This window comes from Diabrotica undecimpunctata, chromosome 9 (genome assembly GCF_040954645.1).
Source record: "Diabrotica undecimpunctata isolate CICGRU chromosome 9, icDiaUnde3, whole genome shotgun sequence".
In the NCBI taxonomy this organism is placed as follows: domain Eukaryota; kingdom Metazoa; phylum Arthropoda; class Insecta; order Coleoptera; family Chrysomelidae; genus Diabrotica; species Diabrotica undecimpunctata.
The window spans coordinates 132086091-132113593 of record NC_092811.1 but is presented as its reverse complement, the minus strand read 5'-3'; the positions used below and the strand labels follow the sequence as shown (position 1 = coordinate 132113593).

At 33.8% G+C, this 27503-nt stretch overlaps 2 protein-coding genes across 2 annotated transcripts; one reads left to right on the top strand and one right to left on the bottom strand.

The window, feature by feature from the left end:
* On the bottom strand, positions 1–9639 carry fidipidine (coiled-coil domain-containing protein 93). Its single transcript, XM_072545312.1, has 9 exons — positions 9347–9639; positions 9004–9212; positions 8666–8777; positions 8267–8575; positions 8125–8202; positions 4811–5028; positions 4602–4712; positions 4333–4547; positions 1–553 (listed from the first exon to the last, which is right to left on the bottom strand). The coding sequence occupies exons 1-9, from the start codon at positions 9440–9442 to the stop codon at positions 192–194; spliced, it is 1710 nt and encodes a 569-aa protein (XP_072401413.1). The 5' UTR covers positions 9443–9639; the 3' UTR covers positions 1–191.
* A 293-nt stretch (positions 9640–9932) lies between these two features.
* On the top strand, positions 9933–21290 carry Lon (lon protease homolog, mitochondrial). The gene is made up of 12 exons (XM_072545311.1): positions 9933–10405; positions 10472–10753; positions 10881–11272; positions 11417–11557; positions 11797–11960; positions 12056–12285; positions 12357–12549; positions 15219–15582; positions 15686–15851; positions 15970–16153; positions 16332–16521; positions 21033–21290. The coding sequence occupies exons 1-12, from the start codon at positions 10051–10053 to the stop codon at positions 21186–21188; spliced, it is 2817 nt and encodes a 938-aa protein (XP_072401412.1). The 5' UTR covers positions 9933–10050; the 3' UTR covers positions 21189–21290.
* The last annotated feature ends 6213 nt before the right edge of the window (positions 21291–27503 follow it).

The window sequence follows — 27503 nt, the reverse complement described above, 5'->3', positions numbered from 1 at the left end:
AAAAATGAGTATATAAATATAGCTTTATTGAGTATTTTACATTCTTCCTTGTACATTTTTTAAATTCTGGCTAAATAATAAGAAAAAGGATACAGTAAACCTCGGTTACATACATTATCCCCACTCAAGCGGTAAAAGCAATTCCTACTGCCATATTCGAAACTCATATTCCAAAAGGATCAATACAAAAACTATTCCTTTGATTTAATAAGCATTTCATGTTTCCTATACTCCAAACCCAACTGTTTTATAGCTGTAGCGTACCTTCGTTGGTGTTCGACCAACACGTGCAGGGCAGTACTGAGTTGATCGCGCGTCTGTTTCTCCCTGTTCAATTTTTGTTCCGCTTTCAGCTTAGATTGGCAGACGTTTTCGACGATGTTTTGGAACTGCTCCAAGAATTCGTCTTTGCCTTTGGATGATTTCATGGCTTCGGGATAACTGTCGGAAATGGAGTTGAGTAACGACAGTTCCTTTTCCATGTACACTCTGGTGTCCAACAGTGTGTTGTATAGAGTGTAGTACTGCTTGGTTTCTTTATGTTTGACGGCCACTGAAACAAAGTAAATCTATATAGTAACCGAACCGTAATTAATAGACAATAGCATTTGCAGACGATACATAATTGGACAAAATTTATTACTGGTTGATTATTTTGATTTCTTGCTCTAATTTTTTTATTCGTCCAAAATGTACACGACAATAAATTTAATAATTCATTGCAGTTGCTTTGTAATTAGCTAAATTTTAACACTGAAATGGCAAACTTGCCTCATTTCATCGAGTTAGAATCTGTGAGGAGGGCATCACGTGACTAAAAACGACCTCACTTCGGCCATATTGTTTTGCCACTTTTGACAGATCGTATATGTTTATTTACGTTTTTGTTTTTCGAATATTTTTAGTTTTATAATACTTTTATAGAAATTGTAATAATATATTTTGATAGTGCATAATAATGGTTTCTTGTTCTCAACGTAGTTGCAGTGGCAGAAGCAATGTTAATAAAAAATCTTCAGGAATAACGTTCTACAGGTTAGTATACAAATATGTAAACAAAGTAATGGTCCGTACTTCAGAGAATAAATTAATAGTATTTGACTGTATTAATTTATCTTTATGTATAATATATCGTGTTTTTAGTGTTTACCGCGGGATAAATAAATCATAGTTTATTAAAAAATATATTGCACTTTTTTAGATTATGATTAAATCTTCTGAATAACTAGTCATATTTTTATAGTAGTTTTAATATTATTGAGTCCGGCCATGATCCCACCGCCATATTGATATCACAGTTAGCCACGCCTACCTACGCCGTTTTTAGTACATGCGTTAATATGCTCATAGCTTCTCCATAGATTCTAACTCGATGCCTCATTTGTACCTATTGTCGTTTTATTCGCATGTTACGTCAACTTTGACACGCCAACAGAGGGGGTGTAGGGCGTGGGCGAAGTGGGCCACAGCCCACGGCCTCGCGCCATGCAGATTCATGTATTACTTAAACCTAAGCCATAAACGTGCCGAAAAAAGTGCTTGCGCCGCTATCGCTTGCGAGAAATCCCCTCTGCAATGCACGTCACCGCTGGCCTACAAAAGGGTATTCCCCTAAAATTGCATTCCTATCGCTAGCGAAGAATTTCCGCTGCACGTCGCCGCCCAAAACAAAATAGGGTATTCTCCATTTGTCAAACAACAGCCTACCTCCATAGATTATATCGCTGCACCAATCAGGTTTAGAAACTCCATCAAAGCCGTAAAAACTTACCCGGGTGCGGACGTAGCATCAGACCACAATCCGGTGGTATGTAAGTTTGAAGTAAAGTTAAAAAAGCCAAATGTAAAGAACAGGCCCGAAACGCTAGATATTAGGGAGCTTTCCAACAATAATATTAAACAACAGATGCAGGAGAATTTAAATACCGAAATATCAAAAATCCTTAAAAATAACAATGAACCGCTGGAAAAGTGGAGTGAAATTAAAGAAGAGATTAGGACTTCAAGCACTAAGTTTTTACTACCTGATAAGAGAAAAAAGAAAGACTGAAAGAAAGAAAAATAGTTAGAATCTGGGAAACTTATGTGGAACAACTGTTTAATGATGACCGTCCTAGTGGGTATACACTGAGCAATGATGATACTGGCCCTTCTATTCTAAAATCAGAAGTGGAGAATGCTATAAAGGGTCTTAAAAATAACAAAAGACCAGGCAACGATAACGTATACGGGGAAGTATTGAAAATGCTGTGCGAAACAAACAGTCAATTTCTAGACTCACTCGTCAGACTCTTTAACAATATTTATAACAGCGGGGAGTTTCCTGAAGACTGGCTAGAGTCAACTTTTGTTGCCATACCGAAAAAACCAAAAGCAAAGTCTTGTGATCAACATCGGATGATAAGTCTAATTAACCACATTTCGAAGGCATACACAAAGGTTATTTACAACAGAATAAGCAAAAAATGCGAGGATAACATTGGAGATTCGCAGTTTGGGTTTCGGAATTCTCTTGGGACAAGAGAAGCACTTTTTAGTCTACAGGTACTCATCCAGCGCTGCAGAGATATGAACAAAGACGTGTACATATGCTTTATATACTACGCAAAGGCATTCGATAACGTAAAGCACGAAAAGATAATTGAAGTTCTCCATAAGATCGGAGTCGACTACAGAGACATTCGAACAATAGCGAGTCTCTATTGGGGCCAAACAGCTAAAGTGAAAGTAGGATCTACATTGACCAATAAAATTGAGATCAAGAAAGGGGTACGACAGGGCTGTATCTTGTCTCCTATTGTCTTTAATATATACTCAGAAGAAGTATTTAAGACAGCGCTGGAGGAAAGCACAGAAGGCATAAAGATAAATGGAGAAATAATTAATAACATAAGGTATGCTGATGACACTGTGATTCTAGCAAGTAGCATGGAGGAACTGAGTTGCCTAATGAGTAAGATACAAAAAACAAGTGCACAAGTCGGACTCAGACTAAATATCACAAAAACCAAATGGATGTTAGTAAGCAAAACCCAATAACCACCACAGCAACTGATATTAGACAATGAAAGAATTGAACACGTGGATTCGTACATCTACTTGGGAACAACAGTTAACTCAAACTGGGATCAAGAGAAGGAAATACGTATAAGAGTAGAAAAGGCAAGAGCATCGTTCACTAGCATGAAGCAAATTTTCACCTCTAAAAGCCTCACCCTACCTCTCAAAATTCGACTTCTGAAATGTTATGTATTCCCGGTTTTGTTATATGGAATGGAGGCGTGGACAATGACAGCAACATTGATGAAAAAAGTAGAGGCCTTCGAAATGTGGGCTTACCGACGTATATTACGTATATCCTGGACTGAGCACGTGACCAACGAAGAGGTACTACGCCGGATAGGTAAAGAGAGAGAGGTAGGAATAAGTATAAAGAAAAGAAAGTTGGAATACTTGGGTCACGTTATGAGACATAATAAATATAGAGTACTACAACTGATCGTTCAAGGGAAAATAGACAGCAGAAGGGGTCCAGGGAGGAGAAGACAATCGTGGCTCCAAAACTTGCGGCAATGGTTCGGATTGTCATCTGCTGAACTATTCAGATCTGCCGTAAACAAAGTCAGAATAGCCATGTTGATTGCCAACGTTCGGAACGGACAAGGCACATGAAGAAGAAGAAGCCTCCCTCCGTACACCGCAACTTTTTAAAGATTTTGTTTTCATGCTGTTGGTCGTCAAGCATAGTCTACTTGGATTGAAATATCATCATCATCATCATTTTGGCTTTACAACCCTGTGTGGGTCCTAGCCTCCCCAAGAATTTTTTTCCAGTCGTCCCTATCTTGGATGTCTTCCTCTTCTTCTTTGACCAATAGGTCTATCAAGGAGCGGTTTTGTAGCTGGGTCGGTTTGCTCCACCCGCATTACATGGTCTACCCACCTCAGACGTCCTATCTTAATGTGTTTTACGATATCTGGCTCCTGGTATATTCTATAGATTGAAATATGGTAGGCATAAATAGTGGAGTCAAAACTCGAATATTAAATATAAATCCTAGGGCATTTTTCACACCTTGCGGTTGTCAGAGCTATTGGTATCTGCTGTTGGTAGGCGCCGCTAATTCTTCGGTGACAGCAAACGCTGGGAATTGGTCAAAGATAAATTAAAACTTACCATGAAACCTTTATCGTACACGAGATGGGAAAAGTATAATGATCTGAATCAACACTGAATTCTTGTTATAAATTTTACTACAGTTATTTTATAATTTTCTAATTTTACATAAAAAAACATACACTTAAGAGTTATCTTATATAAAAAAAACCTACCTTGATTGTACAATTCCACAAATCTCTTTTGATACTGTGCCAATTCGGCTCTCTTTGGAATATCATCGATTTGTCGATGCAATATAGCGACATCTCTGTTCACTTTAGCTAATTTCATTCTCGTCGAAGCATTTTTTTCTGACAATTCGTTCAATTCAGATATTACCACTGAAGGGTTTTCTACTGGAATGTTTACTTTGGCATTTTTGACGTTTCTAAAAACAAAAAAAAAGACAAAAGTGTGTTTGGAATGTGAAAAAGTGACTTACTGTATTTGATTGTTCAAATTTGCCAGTTCTTTCTTGCACTGCTCCTTGAATTGAGTCTCTTGTACTTTCAAATCGTCGTTCAGCATAATGAGCTCTTCTATTTCTTTCACTCTAAAATAAACAATTACTTATAGCAAAAAATCATCAATTTGCTGTATGTATCAAGCTTCTTTATCTTCCACTACACTTCTTAATGGCTATTTACTTACTTGGAACTCTCCAATTCTTCTTGAGAGAGTTCTTTTAAAGCAATTTCAGCTTCTTTTTGTTTACTTTCTAGTTCTTGAAGAACTTTGGCTTTGTTTTTGATGTCACTGTCTAAAGATGCTTTGTTTATCTTAAATTCTTTGCATTTTTCGTTAAACAATTGTTTTTTCTCTTCTAGAGAAGCAATCAACAACTGGTCTCTAGACTGGACGCCTGCGCCCTGAAACAATCAAGTAATCTAAGAATATGAGCAGTATAGCTCACTGATTGTATCACTGTCAGAGTGGGAAATTGTATCTGCGATACATATGGAAGTGCTTTAGTGACATCACAGTTTGAGAGAGTCACTTGTCACAGCCCAAGTTAACTTAGTAGGGGAAGGGGAGGCACATGTGGAAAGAGGCATTAGTGGACAGTTGATTTTTTTCCGTCTGGATTTATTTTCGAGTGGTTCTAACTCAGTCTCCTAGGTAGCACTGGTGATATAGTTCTATGCCAAGAGATAAATTCGATGTCATTTGCCATTTGTTTGTGTCACGAGGTTGTGTTACTTTTGCCGCGTAAAAGTAAATAAACAGTTTTTTAGAGATTGTAATATTATTTAGCGACATTCTGTATTTCCTTGTAAAGTGCATCGTATTTTGAATATTGTCATATTTGATACCAGATAAGTTTCTACAGTTTTTTTCTAGTCATAACCTAAAAACAGATATCCGGTACTTTTGAAAAACTATGCATACGGGGTAGATATGGACACCAGACCGGGGAACAAGTGGACAGTGTCCACTTGTACCCCACAAATTTTTCAAAAAAAAAAAACAACCTAAAATATCTTTTTTTTACCTTACAGTTCGAAATAATGATGAGAACCTACATCAGAAAAAGAAGTAATATTCCTGAAAACGTAGTAGTTCAGGCCATTTGCGATATAAAAAATGGTAACGGATCAATCAGAAACGTAGCAAAGAGATATGGATTGAAGAAGTCCATGTTACATAAAAGATTAAAAAAACTGAATCAAAAAAATATAAATGATATAGAAATATCCGAAATAAAGTTTTCATCAAAATATAAAACACAGCAGATTTTTTTAAATGAAGAAGAGGACAGTCTAGTAAATTATATTCTTCAATATTCAAGTTACAGTATGGATTAACCTACTTACAAATTCGAACATTTGCATAATGAGTATGCTCTGAAGCTTGAAAAAAAAAATGTGCCAAAGTCATGGTCGGAAAATCATTTTGATGGAATTGAGTGGATGAAAGGTTTCATGAAGCGTCATCATAATTTATCTTTGCGAAAACCGAAGGCTACGAGTCTAGCCAGAAACATCAGTTTTAATAAAGTTAACATAGACAGGTTTTTTGATAACCTAGAGACTGGGATACAACATCTTGAGACTCATAATCCAAGGAAAAGTAGAGGGTAGGAGAAGCGTAGGAAGAAGACGCGTTTCCTGGTTGAAGAACCTGAGAAAGTGGTTTGGTTGCAGCTCAAGGCAATTGTTCAGAACAGCTGCCTCGAAGGTCAGAATAGCCATGATGATTGCCAATCTTCGTCGCGGAGATGGCACTTAAAGAAGAAGAAGAGACTGTTTACAAAACGTACAAATTTACTAGTAATGGAATCGTCAACGTAGATGAAAGCGGAGTGAACGCTGCTCTGCAAATGCCAAAAGTGATTGCAAATAAGGGCTGTAAGCAAGTGGGACAAGTAGTTGGAGCAGGGAGAGGTGAGCAAGTGATGTTTGTTGGAATATTCATTGCCAATGACAACGGGAAAAGTTATAACAATTTATGACATTGCACATCTAACAGCTCTAGCTTTTGAAGAAGCATTTAATAGGAAAAACATTATTTCTGGATTTTTAAACACTGGCTGCTCTGCCTTTAATAAAAATATTTTTTTCTCAGAAGATTTCTTAGGAACTGAAGTTACGGAAGTCGTTCAACCACAAGTCAACAATAACCTGTTTTAACTACCGAAAAACAAAATTCCAAAAGTGTAATTATTTCCGATGTAAAACTTACTCCGGAACAAATTCGTCCATACCCAAAGGCCGTGAAAATAAGTTCTAAGAAAGGAAGAAGGAAAAAAATTTCAACCATTCTGACTGCTACATCAGAAAAAAATAGATTAGAAAATGAAATAAGAGAAAAGGAGGAAAAAGAGAAACAGGCTCAGGAAAGAAAGGCAAGCAATATAGAAAAGAAAAAATCCAAATCCCAAAGAAAGCGAAATTTATAATTATTGCGAAGAATGAGATGATCATCTTATGGAAGTTGAGACTGAAGATGGTAAAGATTTTGGATTGGATCTTACGAATATCCAGAAAGGAGATTTTGTTCTCATTAAATTTGCTACGAAAAAAAAAAAACACTCAAATTCTTTGTTGGTCAGATCGAAAAGGAATTAGAAGAGTCAGAATTTTTAGTAAATTTTTTAACATGACGCCGCGACAAGATTTTGTATTTCCAGATCAGAAGGATGAGAATCATATTTCTGCAAATGATATGAGAAAATGCTCCTGAAAAAAAAATGGGACATCAAAATCCAGCTCCTTTTTATAGGTTTCCCGTTAATATTTATGGGTATAATATGGGATATTTCAATGTATTATGTTAAAAATATGTAAATCTTACATTGAAGAAGCCGATACTTTACAATGAATCTCATTTTACAGTATAAATTTTTTTTGAAATCTGTCCATATGTGCCCCTGCTCTCCCCTACTTTGTAGTTAATTGATATTTCCAAATTTGAAAAAAAAAAAAACAATCACAAACTGGGAATTGAATAATCCAAATTTGACATTTCTATTAAAATATATTTAAAACTATAAAGTAGGCAAGAAATCCATTGTCCCCCTCAAGAATTTGTTCCTGGAGCCACACTCAAAAAGACTTAAGAAGCTCCTCCTACATAAGCCACGCCTTTCGAGAAGAAGATGTGGAAAGAAGAAGAAGATTTTATTGACTTTCGTCACTGTGAAAGGTTTTTGGAAAAGTGTTTAGTCCTCTGGTGTTCGGTCAGCTGACCTACTGAAGAACGGAGGGAAGTAGAAAAATATCAATATTTTTATTAATTTTTAAATATTTTAATTTTTTTATCAATGTTCCCGACCTATTTGAGAGGAACGGTAAGTTACTTATTATTACTGACGGTATGATACATCCTTTTCTGCAAAAATCAGAATGCCACCTCTCACATCCACCTCTGAACAGATCCACCCTGGTCTATTCCAATTGTTTCACATTTAGGAAAATCAAGCACATAGTTAAACATATTTTTATAATTACTTATGTCACACTTACCGATGTTAATTCAAACTGCAGAGATGTATAATGTTTCATAAGCTGTTCCTTGTGTTCATCATCCAAGTCTACAAATTCCTGACAAAAACAGATAAACAAGTATAAAGAGTTTGACCAGTATTAAAAAGTATCTGGTATCTACCTGATCATCAGTTCCTTCTTTATCTTTAGCAGTAAACATTGAATAGTCTCCAACTCCACCATCGCTATGTCCATATTCCAACAGAGTAGACTGTATTTGGGATAAAGTTGAAGTTGGGGCCGAATTTTTCTTCTTATAATATCGCCGAGGTCTATAAACTTCAGACAGTAACTTCATATTTTTAAGTAAATTCACATTTTCCTGATTCTCATCTTGACTGTGAAACTTTTTATTGAACTGCTCGATTGCACAAGCTCTTACAAATGCAGCAACTTCTTCACGGCATTCCAAAGATCTCTTCACTAACCACTAAAATGATGAAATCAATAAGGTTTTTAGGCGATCCATGCTGTAGTTTAACAAAATTCAAACTACAGTCTTAATTTTAATCTTGGTTACCTGTATTACAGGAAATATATGAATAAAGTCCAATCCTTGGATTTGATGTGGTTCTATGTTTCGGGGACATTTAATTTTTGGTAAAACAGCAACAATCTTTTCTGTTAAAGCTCTAAAACAACAAAATTTATTAAAATTAGTAAATATTTGACATTAATATGCTTACAACTGTTTGTGCAAATGATACATTGAGGATTGGGGATGATTTCGAACTAGATAACATGGAAAATTTGAGATCAAGAAATAAATGCAATGATACAGAGAATAACCTGAGTGCTGCGTTCAATCAAATATATTATGGTGCAAGGTTTATCAATAGATGAAAGATGTCTACTTACATTTTTTGACCAATGCTTAAGTTTTCTCTAAACAGCAGATCAACATCTAATTCAACATTGCAGGATTCTATACACCATACCATCCCACCGACAACTTTATCGAATGCAGAAAGACCTTTGATTCTGGCCCTAAAGTACCCAGCCGCAACCAGAATGTCAATAATCTCCTGCAGTTTAATAAGTTGTTCTTCATCTTCTCTAACATCGACCTAAATAGAACATTCTATGAACGGGACTAAAAATCGGTGGCACTAGTATACAATAGGTGGTTTTTGCCTATAGCAATGTAGGATGATGAGAATAAAGGTTCCGAAACAATATCAACTGTATATTCAATACTTACCTGAACAGTGGAATCAGTACTATCAGTACTTAATAATTTTCTAGCATTTTTAAACTTTTTATACACCTCCTGGTTTACAGCTGACGACATTATCATTATCACTACTCTAATTATAAAACTGTTCAATCAAACTGATTATTGTACATTTATACTGATTTTATTATCTATTCCTAATTTTTAAAAAACCTAAGTTATGTTTACAATACATGACAGAAATGTCATTTAATTTTGTGCCTGCAAGTTATTCAACCAATTTTACAGAATTGGAGGACAAAGTTTACGTTAAATTATATAAATTAAAACATTGATAGTTAAAATGAATATTAACCAAATAAATCTAGTTTATAAACCTTCGATATTAGGGTTATCTTTAGGTCATATATTAAAATTATATAAGCAGAGTAATTTACACAAGAAACTTAACTGTCCATTGAAGATAAATTTTTATGTGATTTGCACTATTTTCTTCTTTGTTTTTATATTTATTGTTGTTTAATTAGCAAATATTTGTTCAACATCATTAAAATATTTAAAAATTGAAGGTCTTTTTCATTTCTATTTTAATACGATATTGTTGGCAGTTGGCAGTACTGGTTTGAAAGTTCAATCTTTGACATGTCAATTTCTAGAAGTAGTTCAAATTTTAAAATAATTGCATGTAATTTCATAAGATAATTTTTCAGTTGAGAATTTAAGGTAGAGCAATGAATTTTGTCAAATTGACAAGAATTGCCCAAATACTTAATATAAGAGGATGTACTGTACGTAGATATAGTTACAAACTTTCACAAAATAGTCCTATAACCTCTTACAATAATTCCTCAGGTAGATTAGGAATAGGATTTCGGAAAGGGACCGTGAAATCTAGTTTATTCGAACAAAAATTGTTAATTCCTAGAGAAACAGTAGCTTTTAGACACTTTGCAACAAAAACGCCTGATGGGCCCGAGGATGGAGTCCCAGCTGCAGAAGAAAACTTCAATCCCCAACTTCCAGCCACTGTATCAGTTCCAGAAGTTTGGCCGCATGTTCCTGTTATTGCTATTAGTAAAAATATAGGTAACATATATACTAGAAACAAAAAGTGAAAGTTTAATGCACATTTTCCTTTTGGTTTTGTTTTAGTATTCCCAAGGTTTATCAAGTTAATTGAACTAACAAATCCACAACTTATTAAACTTTTAAGACGAAAAGTTAAGTTAAACCAACCGTATTGTGGTATTTTCCTTAAAAAACGAGAAGACAATGATTCAGAGGTAGTCAGTAATATCAGTGATGTTTACGACGTAGGAGTTTTTGCTCAAATTCACGAAATGCAGGATTTAGGAGATCGTTTAAGACTGGTTGTGATGGCACACAGGCGAATTAAGATAACTGGCCAGATTTTTGAAAATGAAGAGCAAAAAGGTAAGTGTTTTTATAATTTAGCAAGTTTTGTTAAGATTTGTCAAAAAATTTCTATATAACTCTGCTTTAATACGCATTTACTGTACTGTTATAGCAATAGTTTAAGTAAGTAATATATCTGTTTTAGAGGATACTGAAACCGAAAAACCCAGAAGAAAATTGCGCAATAATAGAGTAGTAAAAACCCCAATAGAATCTACCAAAACAGTTGAAAATAAAGACCAAAAAGCTGCCAGTCCCAGTGCTAAACCTATAATTGAAGGCTTATTGATGGCAGAAGTAGAAAATGTAGTGCACAACAAATTCCGCCAAACAGAAGAAGTGAAAGCCCTCACTCAGGAAGTTATCAAAACTATTAGAGATATTATAAGTTTAAATCCTTTGTATAGAGATAGCTTGCAGCAAATGATGCATCAAGGCCAAAGAGTTGTAGATAATCCAGTATATTTAAGTGATCTGGGGGCTGCTTTAACTGCTGCAGAAAGCAAAGAACTGCAGGAAGTGTTGGAAGAAATGGATGTAAGTATTTTATTTGGAATTTATTTAAAGATACTCTCAAAATCACATACTATTCTTTTTTAATATTCATCTAATATTTAATACATTATGGAATTACATTTAATTATACATTTTATACTTTTATTAAAACAATTCTAATTGCAGATTCCTAAGCGACTGATGTTGTCACTGTCCTTACTGAAGAAAGAATATGAATTGTCAAAATTGCAGCAAAAAATTGGAAGAGAAGTTGAAGAAAAAGTTAAAAAACATCACAGAAAGTACATTTTACAAGAGCAGCTCAAGGTAATGTATGACATGATTTGGTATCTGCTATTCGTATCTAACTATAACTTCTTTTTCATTCTTCTGAGGCTTCTGATTTTATTTTAATTTGGCATTATTTCATTTAGCTCATACAAGATCAGCTTATTTCTATTTCATTTCATTATTTTCATCTTTATTTCCTTTTTCTACTCATCAGTACACTTGTTTAGTTCTCAAAGTATTAATTTGGAAATAAACACATTTTTTTACTTCATTAGGTGATAAAAAAGGAGTTAGGATTAGAAAAAGATGATAAAGATGCTATTGGTGAGAAATTTCGGGAGCGAATTAAAGATAAAGTGCTACCACAAGCCGTTTCAGCAGTTATAGATGAAGAATTAACAAAATTGAACTTTTTAGAAAGCCATAGCTCTGAGTTTAAGTAAGTATTTTCTATATTTGATGGATCTCTGCCACAATTTTGAAATAAGACACAGTAAAAGACATTTTATTTAATGTAGATGTGTTATATTTTAGTGTAACACGAAACTACTTAGATTGGTTGACATCACTGCCTTGGGGAGTACACAGCGAAGAAAACTTGAATCTCAAAAGAGCTTCCGAGATTTTAGATCAAGACCATTATGGAATGGAAGATATTAAAAGGCGTATTTTAGAATTTATAGCAGTTAGTCAACTAAAAGGTAGCACGCAAGGAAAAATATTGTGTTTCCACGGACCTCCTGGTGTTGGAAAGACTAGTATAGGTAAATCACTGCTAGAAATACTTTCTAAAACTCCAGGCTCCTTATTATCTTTTATATTATTTATTTTTTAGCTCGTTCCATCGCCAGAGCTTTAAATAGAGAGTATTTTAGATTTTCTGTAGGCGGTATGACTGATGTGGCGGAAATTAAAGGCCACAGAAGAACATACGTGGGTGCGATGCCGGGAAAAGTAATACAGTGCCTTAAAAAGACCCGGACCGAAAATCCTTTAGTACTTATCGATGAAGTGGACAAAATAGGAAAGTAAGTTGTGATCTAACTCTTTTTGCCATTTAAATTTTGCCATTTTTGCTTTATTAACAATACATGATATAAATTTCGCATTTTTGAGCGATTAAAATTATAATGAGCACGTTTTTAGCGATTTTTTATGATACATATTAAAGATTCATATTTTTAAACAGTATATATCATAATTTCTAGTGATTTCAGCGGTTTAAACGTTAAGTTACACTTTTATCCCCTATATAAATAATAAAGTTTGCATTTATTGAGCGATTTAAATTATATTTTGAGTTTTTTGCGGATTTAATGGTATACATATGAAAATTTACATGTTTTTAGCAATTTAAACTTTAATTTGTGCTTTTATGCCCTATATAAATTATAAAGTTTGCAGTTTGAGCGATTTAAATTATGATTTGATTGTTTTATCACATTAAATTGTAAATGTGGCATTGTTGAGCGATTTAAATTGTAATACGTAAGATTTTAGCGATTTTTTGCACATTTTTGATATATTAAATTATAATATTCGTATTGTTAAACGGTATATTTTAAAATTAGTATGTTTTCAACGATTTAAATTATGAAGTTTGCATTTTTAATGATTTAAATTATAATTTTAGTTTTTTAGCAGAATAAATTGCAAATTTCGCATTTTTCGCACGTTTTTATCGATTATTAGCACATTTTTATTGATGTAAATGATAAGATTCGTATTTTTAACCGTGTAAATTCAAATTTGCATATTTTAAGTGATTTAAATTTTAATTTACCCTTTTATTCCCTATAACTTATAAAGTTTGCATTTTTCAGGGATTTAAATTATAATATACGCGTTCTTAGCGATTTTTGCACATTTTTGATGATATGAACGATAAGATTCTTATTTGTAAATGGTGTAAATTAAAATTTGCGTGTTTTCAGCGATTTAAGTTTTAAATTAAGCTTTTATCTCCTATCTAAATTATAAAGTTTGCATTTATTGAGCGATTTAAATTATAATTTAGGGTTTTTAGCGGATTAAATTGTCAATTTCGAATTTTTGGGTAATTTAAATTAAAACACGCACGTTCTTAGCGATTCTTTGTAGTTTTTTGGTGATATGAACTATAAGAATCGTATTTTTAAACGGTATAAATATGAAAATTTCAATGTTTTCAGCGATTTAAATTTACGCTTTTATGCCCTATATAAATTAAAAAGTTTGCATTTTTGAGCGATTTAAATTATGATTTAATTATTTTAGCACATTAAATTCTAAATTTTGAAATTAAAATTTGCATCTTTTTGGCGATTTAAATTTTAGTTTACGCTTTTACCACCTTTATAAATTATAAAGTTTGCATTTTTGAGCGATTTAAATTATAATTTGAGTTTTTTAGCTGATGTTTTTTAGCTGATGACGTTTTTGGCGCCTTTGGCACATTTTTTATAATGTGATTGATAAGATTTGTATTTGTAAACTGTGTAAATTAAAATTTGTATGTTTTTAGCGATATAAATTTTAATTTACGCTTTTATCCCTTATATAAACTATAAAGTTTGCAGTTTTCAGCGATTTAAATTATAATTTGATTTTTTTAAGCGAAATTGTACATTTCGCATTTTTGAGCGATTTAAATTATAATACGCACATTTTTGGCGATTTTGTACTTTTTTGATGATATAGGAATGATAATTTGTATTTGTAAATGGTGGAAATTAAAATTTGCATGTTTTTGGCGATTTAAATTTTAGTTTACACTTTTACCCTCTTTATAAAGTATAAAGTTGAATTTTTGAGCGATTTAAATTATAATTTGAGTTTTTTAGTGGATTAAATTATAAATTTTACATTTTTGAACGATTCTAATTATAATACACACGGTTTTAGTACACTTTTGATAAAATGAATTGTAAGATTCGTATTTTTAAGCGATATTAATTAAAATTTGCGTATTTTCATCGTTTTTTTCACATTTTTGAGCGATTTGAATTGTAATTTATACGGTTTTATCGATTTTTTGCACGTTTTTGAATGAATGATATGAATGAAAATGTTCGCATTTTTAAACGGTGTAAATTGACATTTTCGTGTTTTCAGCGATTTAAGTTTTAAATTACGCTTTTATCGCCTATATAAGTTATACAGTTTGAATTTAACTTATAATTTGAGTGTTTTAGTGATTGAAATGATAAATTTCGCATTTTTGAGTGATTTAAATTGTAAATTCCGCATTTGAGTGATTTAAAGAATAATTTCCGCGTTTTATTTATCCGTTTTGTAATTTCAAGTATAAGTTGCATCTTCTCAATGATAAATTATAATTTGCATGTTGGTAAATGATTTAAATTTTAATATAAACGTTTGTACAAATTTGAATTTATTTTTTTTTTTGAACTTCGTTTGTAAGTTTCTTCTTTTAGATGATGTGAAAGTCTAAATTGCGCATTTCTGCGAAATGTAAGGTATAATTTTGCCTTTTTAGTGATTCCAATTATAAGTTGGTTCTGTTGGGGCGATGCTAATTATAAACTGTGCATTTTAAGCGATTTGTATCATACTTTGCACATTTGTATCGCTTTGAATTATAATTTAAGCCCTTTTGATTGTCCTCTCTTCCGTTTTCAAGGATTCATATTAATTGTGCCTTTTTACAGCTTAAATGACAAGAAATGATGATTTAATCGTTTATTCTTTACTTTAGGGGTTACTCGGGCGATCCAAGTTCAGCACTCTTAGAACTGCTCGATCCGGAACAAAACGCGAATTTCCTAGACCATTACTTGGACGTACCGGTCGATCTGTCGAAAGTATTATTTATTTGTACGGCTAATATAGTGGAAACGATTCCCGAACCGCTTAGAGACAGAATGGAAATGATCGATATGTCTGGATACGTAGCAGAGGAAAAACTAGCCATAGCCAAACAATATTTACTGCCTCAAGCGATGAGAGATAGCGGACTTAAAGATGAGACCATCAAAGTCGAAGATGGCGCGCTTAATTCGCTCATCAAAAGTTATTGTCGAGAAAGCGGCGTCAGAAATTTGCAGAAACATATTGAAAAGGTAAATTTTGTTTAGGTTATTATGTCAAGATATCCAATTTATTCGACTGATGTGACACTATGTGATTTTTTTTCCATTTTTCGTTGTTATTGATCAATTTTAGGTCGTGAGGAAAGTAGCGTATAAAGTTGTAAAAGAAGAATCGGCTTTTGTGAAAGTCGACCAATCGAATCTTCAAGAATTCGTTGGAAAACCAGTATTTACCCAGGATAGAATGTACCCAGTAACCCCTCCTGGTGTCGTAATGGGTTTAGCCTGGACAGCAATGGGTACGTAGATATTTTCAAGAAGCATTTCCTCAGCCGTTTACGTAAAAGTCATTCTTAGACTTGTATATGATTGCTGGACAAGCAGCAATAACTTTTAACCAATGTTCTAATGTTTCAGGAGGCTCCACTTTGTATATAGAAACAACAACGAGAAAACAGTCTACCGAAAAAGATACAGACGGTACATTAGAATTGACTGGACATTTAGGGGACGTTATGAAAGAATCTGCCAAGATTGCGATGACAGTGGCACGCAATTTTCTATTAAGGAACGATCCCGGCAATCAATTTTTGCAAAAAAAGTAAGTAAAAGATTAATATCTTGACACATGACTTATGGCAGTTGACACGTTGAATGACTTACGACAGTTGACAAATAACGTCAGTGTTGACAGTTAAGTCCTTTTCTTTATTTAAATTAACTACAATGAAGTCCTTTTGTTAAATTTGGACTGTTATGTGTTTTTCTATTTGTTATAGCCATCTCCATTTACACGTTCCCGAAGGAGCTACGCCGAAGGACGGCCCCAGTGCAGGATGTACGATAGTTACGGCGTTATTGTCGCTAGCTAAAGCACAGCCAATTAGGCAAGACGTTGCGATGACGGGCGAAATATCTCTGATGGGAAAAGTTTTGCCCGTCGGTGGAATAAAGGAAAAAACAATAGCTGTAAGTGGTTTTCAATGCTTTTAATTAATCGAACCATATTTTGTGTTGTTTTTATTTCATAATCATAATCCAAAAAAAAATTTAATAGGCCAGGCCAAAAACTATTCGATAACATTATTAAAAACTCGGTTTTATCGGCTAAAAATAAAGTAAGTCTCGTCCATAACGTCATAAAATTTTACAGTAGGTATTTTATGAAGAATAAAGTGCAGTGTGTTTCCGGCTTTGTACGTGATATGTTTTATTTCTTAATTTTTTTTTATCCTAAATGTAGCTGTAATAATAAATAACGCTGTAATAGGGTAGCAGCACCATTTTTGGCCACTTCACCGTTAGTGGCCACCTAAACCAATAATCTAATATAATAAGGTCCGAGTTTACCGCCTTTACGGAAATCGGAAGAATTTCGACTATATTCGTTCTAACACGATGGCTCTACAATTTGCGACTTATTCTGATTTACAGGTTAGTTTCTACTTATTCTTGAAGTAGGTGACACTGTGTATTAGACCTTCTGTTAACGATATACGTAAGAAAACAGGTAAGTTTATTTAAGCTGTATTTAAGCCAAATATTAAAATTTTGTGATCAACGTATGATTTTAAGTTTTGGGTATGATTTCTTTACGATTTCATCTGTTTTTAAACTCCTTATTTTATCTCGATACATTATTAAATTGGGTGGCCACAAATGGAACACTTATTTTTGTATTCACACCATTAATGGCCATTTGCTGGCTACTATTAGAACACTTCTGACCTATTTGTGGCCACAGCAACTGTTTAATAGTGGCTACTAATGGAACAGTTAAATCCAATTTTGGTCATATGACATAATTTACTGACTACTTTAAAAACACGCGTGTTCCCATAGTAGCCAGTTATACTCTACAGGGTGTTTTACTCGCAACGGACCGTTCGTTAACAAAATGATTTAAGAATATTTTGTAATAATCAAGGTATCCCAAAATGGGGTTGTAAAACAAAAATATAATTTTTTTATGGAGAACCCTGGAGTATGCATTTACTATACATTGACATTTATTTAAAACAAATAAGAAACCATACCGTTACCGGTAAAACATCATGTACATAAAAATATAACTAATAATTTATTTATAAATGTTTGTTATTATTACAGATAATGGCACGGAGTAAAAAGAAAATTGAAATCAAGAAAAAAAATAATAATGTACGACAACGACCAAAACGAACATTTTTTCAATACGAACCTCAGCAAGTAAAGAATGCATTGGAAGCTACTCGAGGTGGAATGAAAGTAAGTACAGCATGTAATTTGTATGAAGTACCCCGTTCCACAATACGCAATAAGTTAAGTGGAAGAGCTCCAGAAACATCAGGCAAAGTCGGAAGAAGTCCAGTTTTAGGGAAGATCATAGAAGATCGGCTGGTACACTGGATCAAAACTACAGCTAAAATGGGTTTTCCTATTTGTCGAGAAGGCCTTTATTTTTCAATAAAAAAATTGGTAGAAGACAGTCAACTAAAAACCCCTTTTAAAGCAAATACTCCTGGGAGGAAGTGGTTTCATCTATTTATGCGTAGATTTCCAGAACTCTCATTAAAGCAGTCTGAATACATAAATAGAGTCAGATCATTAATTACTGAAGAAAAAATCCGAAACTGGTTCAAAGAAACTTTGGATTTACTTGGAGATGATAAGCATGTTTTGGATGATCCGGCAAGAATCTGGAATCTGGATGAGACGTCTTTCTATTTATGTCCAAAAGGCGGTTTAATTTTAGCGGAGAAAGGTCTTCCAGTTTACAATACTTCATCCTCCTCGGACAAAGAAAATATAACCACTTTAATAACAGCAAATGCTTTAGGGAAAATGGCACCACCCCTTACACTTTTTAAATATGATCGGCTTCCTGAGAAGATCTGCAAAAATATTCCAAGAGACTGGGGAGTTGGAAAATCACCCAAAGGATGGATGACATCAAAGTGTTTTTACGAATACTTTTCAAATGTGTTTATTCCTTTTATTCACGAAAGTAATATTGCGTTGCCGATTATAGTTTTTTTGGACGGACATTCCTCGCATTTAAGTTTGCCTTTAAGTCGATTGTGCATTGAGAATAAAATTATAGTTGTGTGTTTACATCCAAATACGACACACATCCTTCAGCCGTTGGATGTCAGTTTCTTTTTTCCGTTAAAAAGTAAGTGGAAAACTGAAGTAAAAATGTACAGATTTCACAACGGCAGAGATGTCAAAAAACATGACATTCCACAACTCCTTAAAAAAATTATGGATGAAACTGATTTTACTAAATCTCTACAAAATGGGTTTAAAACATGTGGACTTTTTACGTTTTCTGCTAATAACGTAGATTATTCTAAAATCACATTAAAGAAAGAACCCATAGTAGTCTCTAGCAAAACGAAAACTTGTCTGACACATTTAAAATATTTGGAGTCTAAAATTCATCCCGACGTTTTAAAACAATTCAAACAGTCCAAATACGATGCTTTTGATGAATCATTGTACAATATATGGGTACAGTTTAAAAACGAAGAAGATTTATTACATGACCCTATTGAGAGTGTCAGCAAATTGTCGGCTGAGGAAATTCCTAACCATTATATGGTAGACAATTCCATTGTAATTGAAGTGGAAGATAATAATGTACTAACATCAACTCCAACAGTCTCTAATATTGTAGAATTTGACTTTCCAGAGTATAATAATCCTTCCTTTAAAGAAAGCACTTTCATAGACAATGCTACAGAAATGTTAATAGATAAAGAGTTAGCAAAAAATTCTGATGTGGTTATGGACAATGAATCGATGGATCTATTGGAAAATAGCAGTGTTATTAATAAATTGACGGACTCGCCTATACCTTCAAATGTTGACTTAATAACTTCATCTGTTGGTACTACCATTGTCTATACTCCGAAAAGAAGGCCTGTAGACCTATTAAGTAAAATTCTAATTTATCCCAGTGACGAAAACATTTCCAAGAAAACCAGAAAGCGTGAAATCTTACCTTCTGTGCTAACATGTAATACATGGTTGGAACTTGCGGTGGCTAAAGAAAAAGAAAAAGAACTTGAAATGGAAAAAAAAGAAAAAAAGAAGCAAGACAAAGAGGCGAAAAGAGCCTGTAAAGAAGAGAATCTAAAAAAAACTTCTAGGAAAAATGGAATTAAGATAAAATCTAAAGAGACTAAAAAAAAAACCGAACTAATAAACAAAACAGTTTCCGTGAGTAATGTAAAGGCCCCTGAAGATGTAAAACAAGTAATTGGAAACAGGTTAGAAAAGACCAATCTCACACAAGAATCAGGGGAGGAACCTGTCTGTGAGGAGGCCAAAAATATACAGAATGTAGTTGAAGAGAACCCTCTTGACATATGTACTGCGGACAAAGTATCTACATACGTAATTGTACAGTACGAAAGTAAGTTTTTGCCAGGAATAATTACTGACGAAAAAAATGGCAAGGTTTTAATCAGCACAATGGAAAACTATGGGAATGATTGGAAGTGGTCACAAAAAAAGGATGAAATTTGGTATGAAAAGGATGAGGTAATGGAAGAAATTCAACCACCTTTAAAAAAAAAATTCAAGGGGTTACTTTTTTGTTGAAGAGATCAATAAATATTATAAATTTTAGTAATTCGTGTTGATTAAAACTGTTGTAATAACAATTTTTTTTATTAAAACTACTATCCTTTTCATGTAATTTTATTAACATTTCTAGTAATTAAATATAATTTTTCTACCTTTAGTAAAAAAATGTGTTAGGTAACTAAAAATACTAGAAACTATCATCCTTATCTATGTAGAATTAAACAAATGGCCACAAATGCTTTCTGAATAAACCACATTAGGAGCAAAGTGGTCACAAATGGTACAAAGTTAGTTTTTATATGCTTTCTGAATTAAAAATACCTAACAAAATGTCCTTATAATTTAACTTCAAACGTAAGTGGCTATTAAATCAAACAAAGTTAACGTCATACGTTTGCTCAATTACAAGTCCGCAGCTCTAATTTTTGATTTTTAATGATTTATTAAGGCCAAGAAATTCCTTAAGATGGCCAAAAATGGTGCTGCTACCCTACAATTTTGCCTTGTTAAAATTTCATTTTTTTCTACATCTTTTATACCGTCACTCTGATGTTGCGTCATTTTTTTTACTAGACCGTCCAATGACGTTATAACCAAGTTCCACTGTATAGGTATTTATTTTACTAGAATTTTAAAAAAATTCGTGAGTTTTAAATTCTTGGAAGTTGTCACAATTTTGCCTTTTTAGTGATTCCAATTATAAGTTGGTTCTGTTGGGGCGATGCTCTGGCAACAGTGCTTTGTGGTATTTATAGGATTTCCGTACTCGTCACTCACGATAAAACCAACAAAGGAAACGTCTATATTCCGTGGCGCTACAGTGTTGCCGTACTACAATATGTATTAATTCTCGCGAAATTTTATTTTTATATTGTACAAAGAGAAAAATGAAATATTTTCTTTTTCAGGCTAAGAGATCGGGTGTTAAGTGCATCATTCTTCCAGAAGAGAACAAAAAAGACTTTAACGATTTACCGGCTTTTATAACCGAAGGTTTAGAAGTACATTTTGTCGGTACTTTTGATCAAGTGTACGATATAGTTTTTGATAAAAGGGCGGCGTAGTATTTTAATTCCATTGTTATTGTTAAAATATATTTGATAAAATATGAATTATTGGTTTATTTCTCTGTTTTGTATTTGTTTTTCAATAAATTTTAATATAATTTTGTTGGTTTTTATTTTGGTATTCAATTTTTAATGTATTTAGGTGAAATAAATGGCCTACCTTCACTATATTACTTACACGACGATCATTCAATACTAGGTCATGCGTAACATCGGCTTTTGTTGGCAAAACACCCCATTTTTGACGACCTTAACGAAATTAATCGTGGAATAATTTACAATCACGGCAACACTCAGATAATCACCGGAATATGATCCAACAAGAGGGTGATGTATTAAAAAATGCCCAAGTTTTGCCCACCTTTTGAATCGAAATTGATAATCATTTTGGATCTTTCACTCACTACATCCCATTTTTGACGATCTTCACAATATTAATCCTACACTTATTTACAATCACGGCAATATTCAGAAAATCACTGGAGTATGGTTCAACAGGATGACGATGCAGTAAGAACGAACAGGATAATGATTTTTGAGCCGAACTTTTGAAAAAACTTGGATTTTAATTATCTTTCAGCTTCTATCCCCATCTAAGACACTTTTTGAAGATCGGTATTAATTATTTCTTTTATGCGATTCATACTACACACCTTTGATCGTCTTGTTTGTCGTTTATTGTTTATTTTTAAGGAATGGTAAATGCATTTAGGTGAAATTTATGACCTTCCTTGATCCAATCACTTACACAATGATCTTTCAGCATTAGCTCATACGTTACATCGACCTTTGTTGGCACAAAATAGTCCTAGACTGATGTACAGCTGGTTCCTAAAAATACTGATACGACTCTTAGTAAAATTTGATCATTTTGAGCAGTGTATTTGATTGATTAAAATAGTAATCGGTGATCTGAACGCAAAAATCGGAAGGGAAGAAATATATCTACCGCACATTGGTAAATATAGTCTCCATAATAATACTAATTCGAATGGACACCGAGCAGTCACCTTCGCAGCCTCAAAGAACATGATCGTAGGAAGCACATGTTTTCTACACAAAAAAATACATATGGGGACTTGGACCTCGCCTGATGGATTAACGAACAACCAAATTGATCATGTGATCATAGTTGGAGACACTTCACCAACCTTATGGATGTCCGCACCTATCGAGGCGCCAATATAGATTCAGATCATTTTCTAGTTGGCACAAGAATTCGGGCTAGAATCTCAGATGCGAAGGAGAGAAATACCAAAACAAGGCGCCTTAATATTGAACTCCTCAAAAACCAGCAAACCATAGAAAGGTTTCAAAACTATATCGAAACTAAATACATAACTAAAGAGAATCTAACAATTAGTAAACAATTGGAAATGTGTAAAAATTACATTAAAGACGCAGCAAATAACATTCTAGGGCCGCAAACACCACCACCACGCAATGAGTGGTTCGATGCTGAGTGCGAGGACATTACAAGAAAAAAGAACAATGCATATAAACTGATGCAGCAAAGAAGAGTCCGAGAAAAAGAACAAACATATAAAGATCTCAGAAGAGAAATACATGCATCGGAGAAAAAAGCGAACTTACGAAAATGAAATATTGGAAGAATTTGAGGCATTAAAAAAGGAAAATCAAGAAAATTCTATAAAAATCTAAATAAAGCAAGAAAAGAATTTAAACCAAGGATCGGACTATGTAAGGATAAGGAGGGGCATATACTCAATACAAAAGAAGTATTGAAAAGGTGGGTGGAACACTATAAAGAACTACTTACTATCGAAGTAGAAGATCCAAATCAACCCCACCAGGAGCAAACAACAATACACCATTGGAGCCTCCCATCAATTCAGGAAGTACGGGATGCAATAAAACACCTAAAAAATAATAAATCTCCAGGAAGTGATGGTATACCCGCGGAACTTATTAAATGTGGAGATGCTACTCTGACTAATCATATATATAAAATCATACTGAGAGCCTGGAATGAGGAACAAATCCCAGAAGAGTGGTGTATTGGGATCGTTTGCCCGCTACACAAAAAGGGTGATCAATTGGAATGTAAAAACTATAGGGGAATAACCCTCCTTAATACAGCATGCAAAATATTTTCGAGTATTTTATATGCCTGAGTGCATATTCAGAGGAGCTTCTTGGCGAATATCAAAGTGGTTTTAGGCCTGGTCGATCAACAACAGACCAGATCTTTGTGCTAAGGCAAATACTGGAAAAAAACCAATGAATTCAATATCGACATATACTATCTTCTCGTAGATTTTAAATCGGCCTATGATAGTGTCCTAAGAAATAAATTGTATGAAGCCATGGATGAATTCCACATCCCCGATAAACTGATAAGATTGGTTAAGGCTACAATGCGTAAAGTTGTTTGCAATGTCGAAATACAGGGCGAACAATCTCAGGCATTTAAAACGCATGTTACGCTGCGACAGGGAGATGCGCTGGCGTGTCTCCTTTTCAACATAGCTCTGGAAAAGGCGGTCAGGGATGCCCAAATAGACAACAGAGGAAACATTTTTAATAAATCATCCCAAATTTTGGCATATGCAGATGATGTTGACCTAGTTGCCCGCACAACACGCAAGCTAGAAGAAATGTATAACACCTTGTCAAACGCCTCAAAAAATATGGACCTGCAAGTAAATGAGGAGAAAACTAAGATAATGGCATCAACGCCCAAAAATAGAGCCAGAAACATCGGCCACCAATTCACGGTTGATAACTCTACCTTTGAAGTGGTGGACAAATTCACATACTTAGGCTTCCTGATCACCAAGGAGAACGTCATGACGGAAGAAATCAAGCAAAGAATAATCCTAGCAAACAAATGCTATTTTGGACTGAGTAGACATATGAGAAGCAGAAACTTCCAAAAAACAAAAATAACCATATACAAAACCCTTATACAACCAGTGTTGACATATGGTTCGGAGACATGGACCATTTCAAAGGCAGATAAAAATCTGCTTATATTTGAACGAAGGATCCTGAGAAGAATATTCGGTGGCATCTGTGAAAATAGTATTTGGAGAAGGAGGTACAACTACGAGATATATCACAGATATAGACATATATTCGGTGGTAAAGACGTAGTATCCTTTATAAAAATAGGAAGACTAAGATGGGCAGGACATCTGACAAGATCACAGCAGAACAACCTTCCTAGAATAATTACTATTTAAATGGGAATAAGCCACAATTAAAGGTTAAAGTACGTTTATTAACGTTTCAATTTCCACTTCGGATCTCAAAATACAAACATTAGTAATAAATAAATAAACGTACTTTAACCTTTAATTGTGGCTTATTCCCATTTAAATAGTAATTACTTTAAAAATTCCACAAGAAAATAGCTTCAGAACAATATTAACCTTCCTAGAAGAATCCTTATGTCACAACCTCTGGGAAGTAGAAGTAGGGGTAGGCCAAAACTCAGATGGAGGGATGGTGTAGATGAAGATGGTGGACAAATAGGCGCAGCAAACTGGCAACAGTTGGCAATGGATAGAACTGACTGGCGTAATAGAAGAAGGTCGAGGATCTTTTATAGGGCTGTAGCACCAATGATCATCATTTGATTGGTCTGGTATTATATTTATTTTGACAGACAAATAATAAAATAAACAAACAACAAAAATTGTGATAATTAGTCAGGTCTAAATTTTGATATTATTTTGAATTCCTGCATTTTAAAGAGTATATAAATGATAGTTTTTATATAAAATAGGGTTGTTATTATTTTTATTATTACTAAGGAATAAAACAAACAATAATATATTAAAGCAAGAATTGTAACCAAATTAAAAGATAACTGAGCACTATCAGACGCAGCAAAACATTTTAACGTAAGCAGAACCACAGTTTTTTATTAATAAAAAAAGGAGGGAACTAGAAACTCTCGAAAGAAAGCGAGGGATTGAAACTTGAGGGTCTATACTAAATTTAGGTATGTAAAAATAAAATTGAATATTTTGTAATATCTCCATCAGCATTGATAACAACATGTAGTCTTCAGTCCATCTGCGTGAAAGGAACTATGAAATGTTGGAGGATAAAATTATTTTCAGGATACGACTGTTCTACACTGGGAAACATGTTTTCTAGAATATACAGATAAGTCTGCCCAACAAACCTGCCATCAATACGCCATACCATTCCCATTCCTCTAGATGAAATCCATTCCTATACATTGGCGCTAAAATGGCCAGCTACTCGATATCTATCAACATATAGAGGATTAAATGTATTATTATCTGGTTTATACTCGCCAATTTTGCCCTTTTTAGAAGATTGAAAAATTTTTTCATCTGTAAATAATACTGTGTCCCAAAAATCTTGATTTTGTAGCTGATGGTTTAAAGCAAATATAAGTCTTGGTTGCTTCTGTTGTGGTGTAAGAGCTTGTTTTTTTTGCTGCAGTTCGGTACCTAAGACGCGATGCTTTAATTCTGCGCCAGGTTGTTGTCTTTCTTCCTGGAAACTGTGACATAATTCTTGCAGTTTTCACATCTTCAAAAAGATTATCTTCTAATCTCTCCAAAATCGTATGATCTTCATGAGCGGTAGATATTTTTGGTCTTCTAGAACCTTGCTTCTTTCGAGAGTTTCTTGTTCTCTCCATCTTTTATTAATATTAAAAACTGTTGTTGTGCTTATGTTAAAATAGTACGCTACGGCAGATAGTGACCAATCATCTTCTAATTTCGTTACAATTCTTGCTTTTAGTTCTTTGGTAGCATGTGGAGCCATTTTTTGAGGTTGAAGTTATTTGACAAATCTTAAGATTTGGCAGTGACAATGACAGTATGTAAATAATAAGTATTTAAACTTCAAAATACACTGCCCAATTTTCTACAAAATATGCTTTAATAGTATCGGTTTTTTTAGGAACCAGCTGTACAATCACGGCAATATTTAGAAAATCATCGAAAACTGAGCAGGATGACGATGTATCAACAAGTCAGAGGGAGTTGATTATCACAAAAAATTAACGATGTTTGAGCCCAACTTATAAAATAACTTGATTTTGAACCTATTTTGTAATCTTTCGAATTTTTTGTTTCTATCTCCGTCTAAAACACTTTTTAAAGATCAATATCAATGATTTAGATGAACGCCCTAGATGACGTTGGAGTGGATATAATACATCAAATTTGTCAAAGAGTGTGGGAGACAGGTAAATGGCCTGAGGACTGGACACAATCACTATATATTCCCATACATAAAAAGGGAGCGAAAGATTTATGTAGCAACTATCGCACAATTGCTCTAATTGCGCATTGCAGTAAGATACTCTTACACATAATTCTCGAGAGGATAAAGCCCTTTTTACTACCTAACATTGCGGAGGAACAAGCAGGTTTCGTCCCCGGACGTGGTACTAGAGAACAAATTTTAAACGTACGGCAGATTGTAGAAAAATCCAGAGAATTCAACATGCTTCATAGATTATAGTAAAGCTTTCGATTTGGTCAACTGGAGTAAAATGTGGCAGGTTTTGTCTGAAATGGGAGTCCCCAATCATCTGATACTGCTAATTAAAAGCCTGTACAATAACAATTATGCCAGAATTAGAATAAATGGGGAACTAACCGATAGTTTCAGGGTCACAATGTACTGCTGGAGACGAATGCTGAGAATACCATGGGTGGCCTGAAGAACAAATGAATCCATACTGGACCAGCTAAACATAAAGAAAAGACTAAGAACACAAATATCAGAACAAATAATAAGCTATTTTGGACATGTAGCTTCGAAGAAATGGTCTTGAAAAACTTACCATCCAGGGAAAAGTAGAAGGCAAAAGAAATAGAGGTAGATCTCCCACAAGATACACGGACCATATTGTTGCTACCATTGGCGCTCCATTGTCAGAATGTGCTAGAATGGCAGAAGATAGAAAAACGTGGAGGAACATTGGGAAATTTAGCTAACAGCTTCATGATATCACGATACCTGCATCAGGTCAACGACTAAGAAGAAGAATCAATGATTTGTTTGATTTAATTCATACTACGCGTCTTCTTCGTTGTTGTTTGTTATGCATTTTCATGTAATGGTAAATGTATTTGTAATGTGGTAATGTATGTAATGGTAATGTCTTTCAACATAAGATCATACACAGCATCGACTTTTGTTGGCACAACATCTCATTTTTGACGACCTTCACGAAATTAAAATTTCTTTGATGTGATTCACACTATGCATCTTTTTGGTCGTTTGTTACTAACTTTTCTGTACTATCACTTTATGTTTGAAAGGGTTGCGATGTGAAATGAAACAAAACTA

Coding starts and splice junctions, on each gene's coding strand:
- fidipidine (XM_072545312.1), bottom strand. CDS start 9,442: ATGATAATGTCGTCAGCTGTAAACCAGGAGGTGTATAAAAAGTTTAAA. Junction 8,576..8,665: donor ATATATTTCCTGTAATACAG/GTAACCAAGATT, acceptor TCATCATTTTAG/TGGTTAGTGAAGAGATCTTT. Junction 5,029..8,124: donor TGCAGTTTGAATTAACATCG/GTAAGTGTGACA, acceptor TGATTGTTTCAG/GGCGCAGGCGTCCAGTCTAG.
- Lon (XM_072545311.1), top strand. CDS start 10,051: ATGAATTTTGTCAAATTGACAAGAATTGCCCAAATACTTAATATAAGA. Junction 10,406..10,471: donor TGCTATTAGTAAAAATATAG/GTAACATATATA, acceptor GTTTTGTTTTAG/TATTCCCAAGGTTTATCAAG. Junction 16,154..16,331: donor AATCAATTTTTGCAAAAAAA/GTAAGTAAAAGA, acceptor TATTTGTTATAG/CCATCTCCATTTACACGTTC.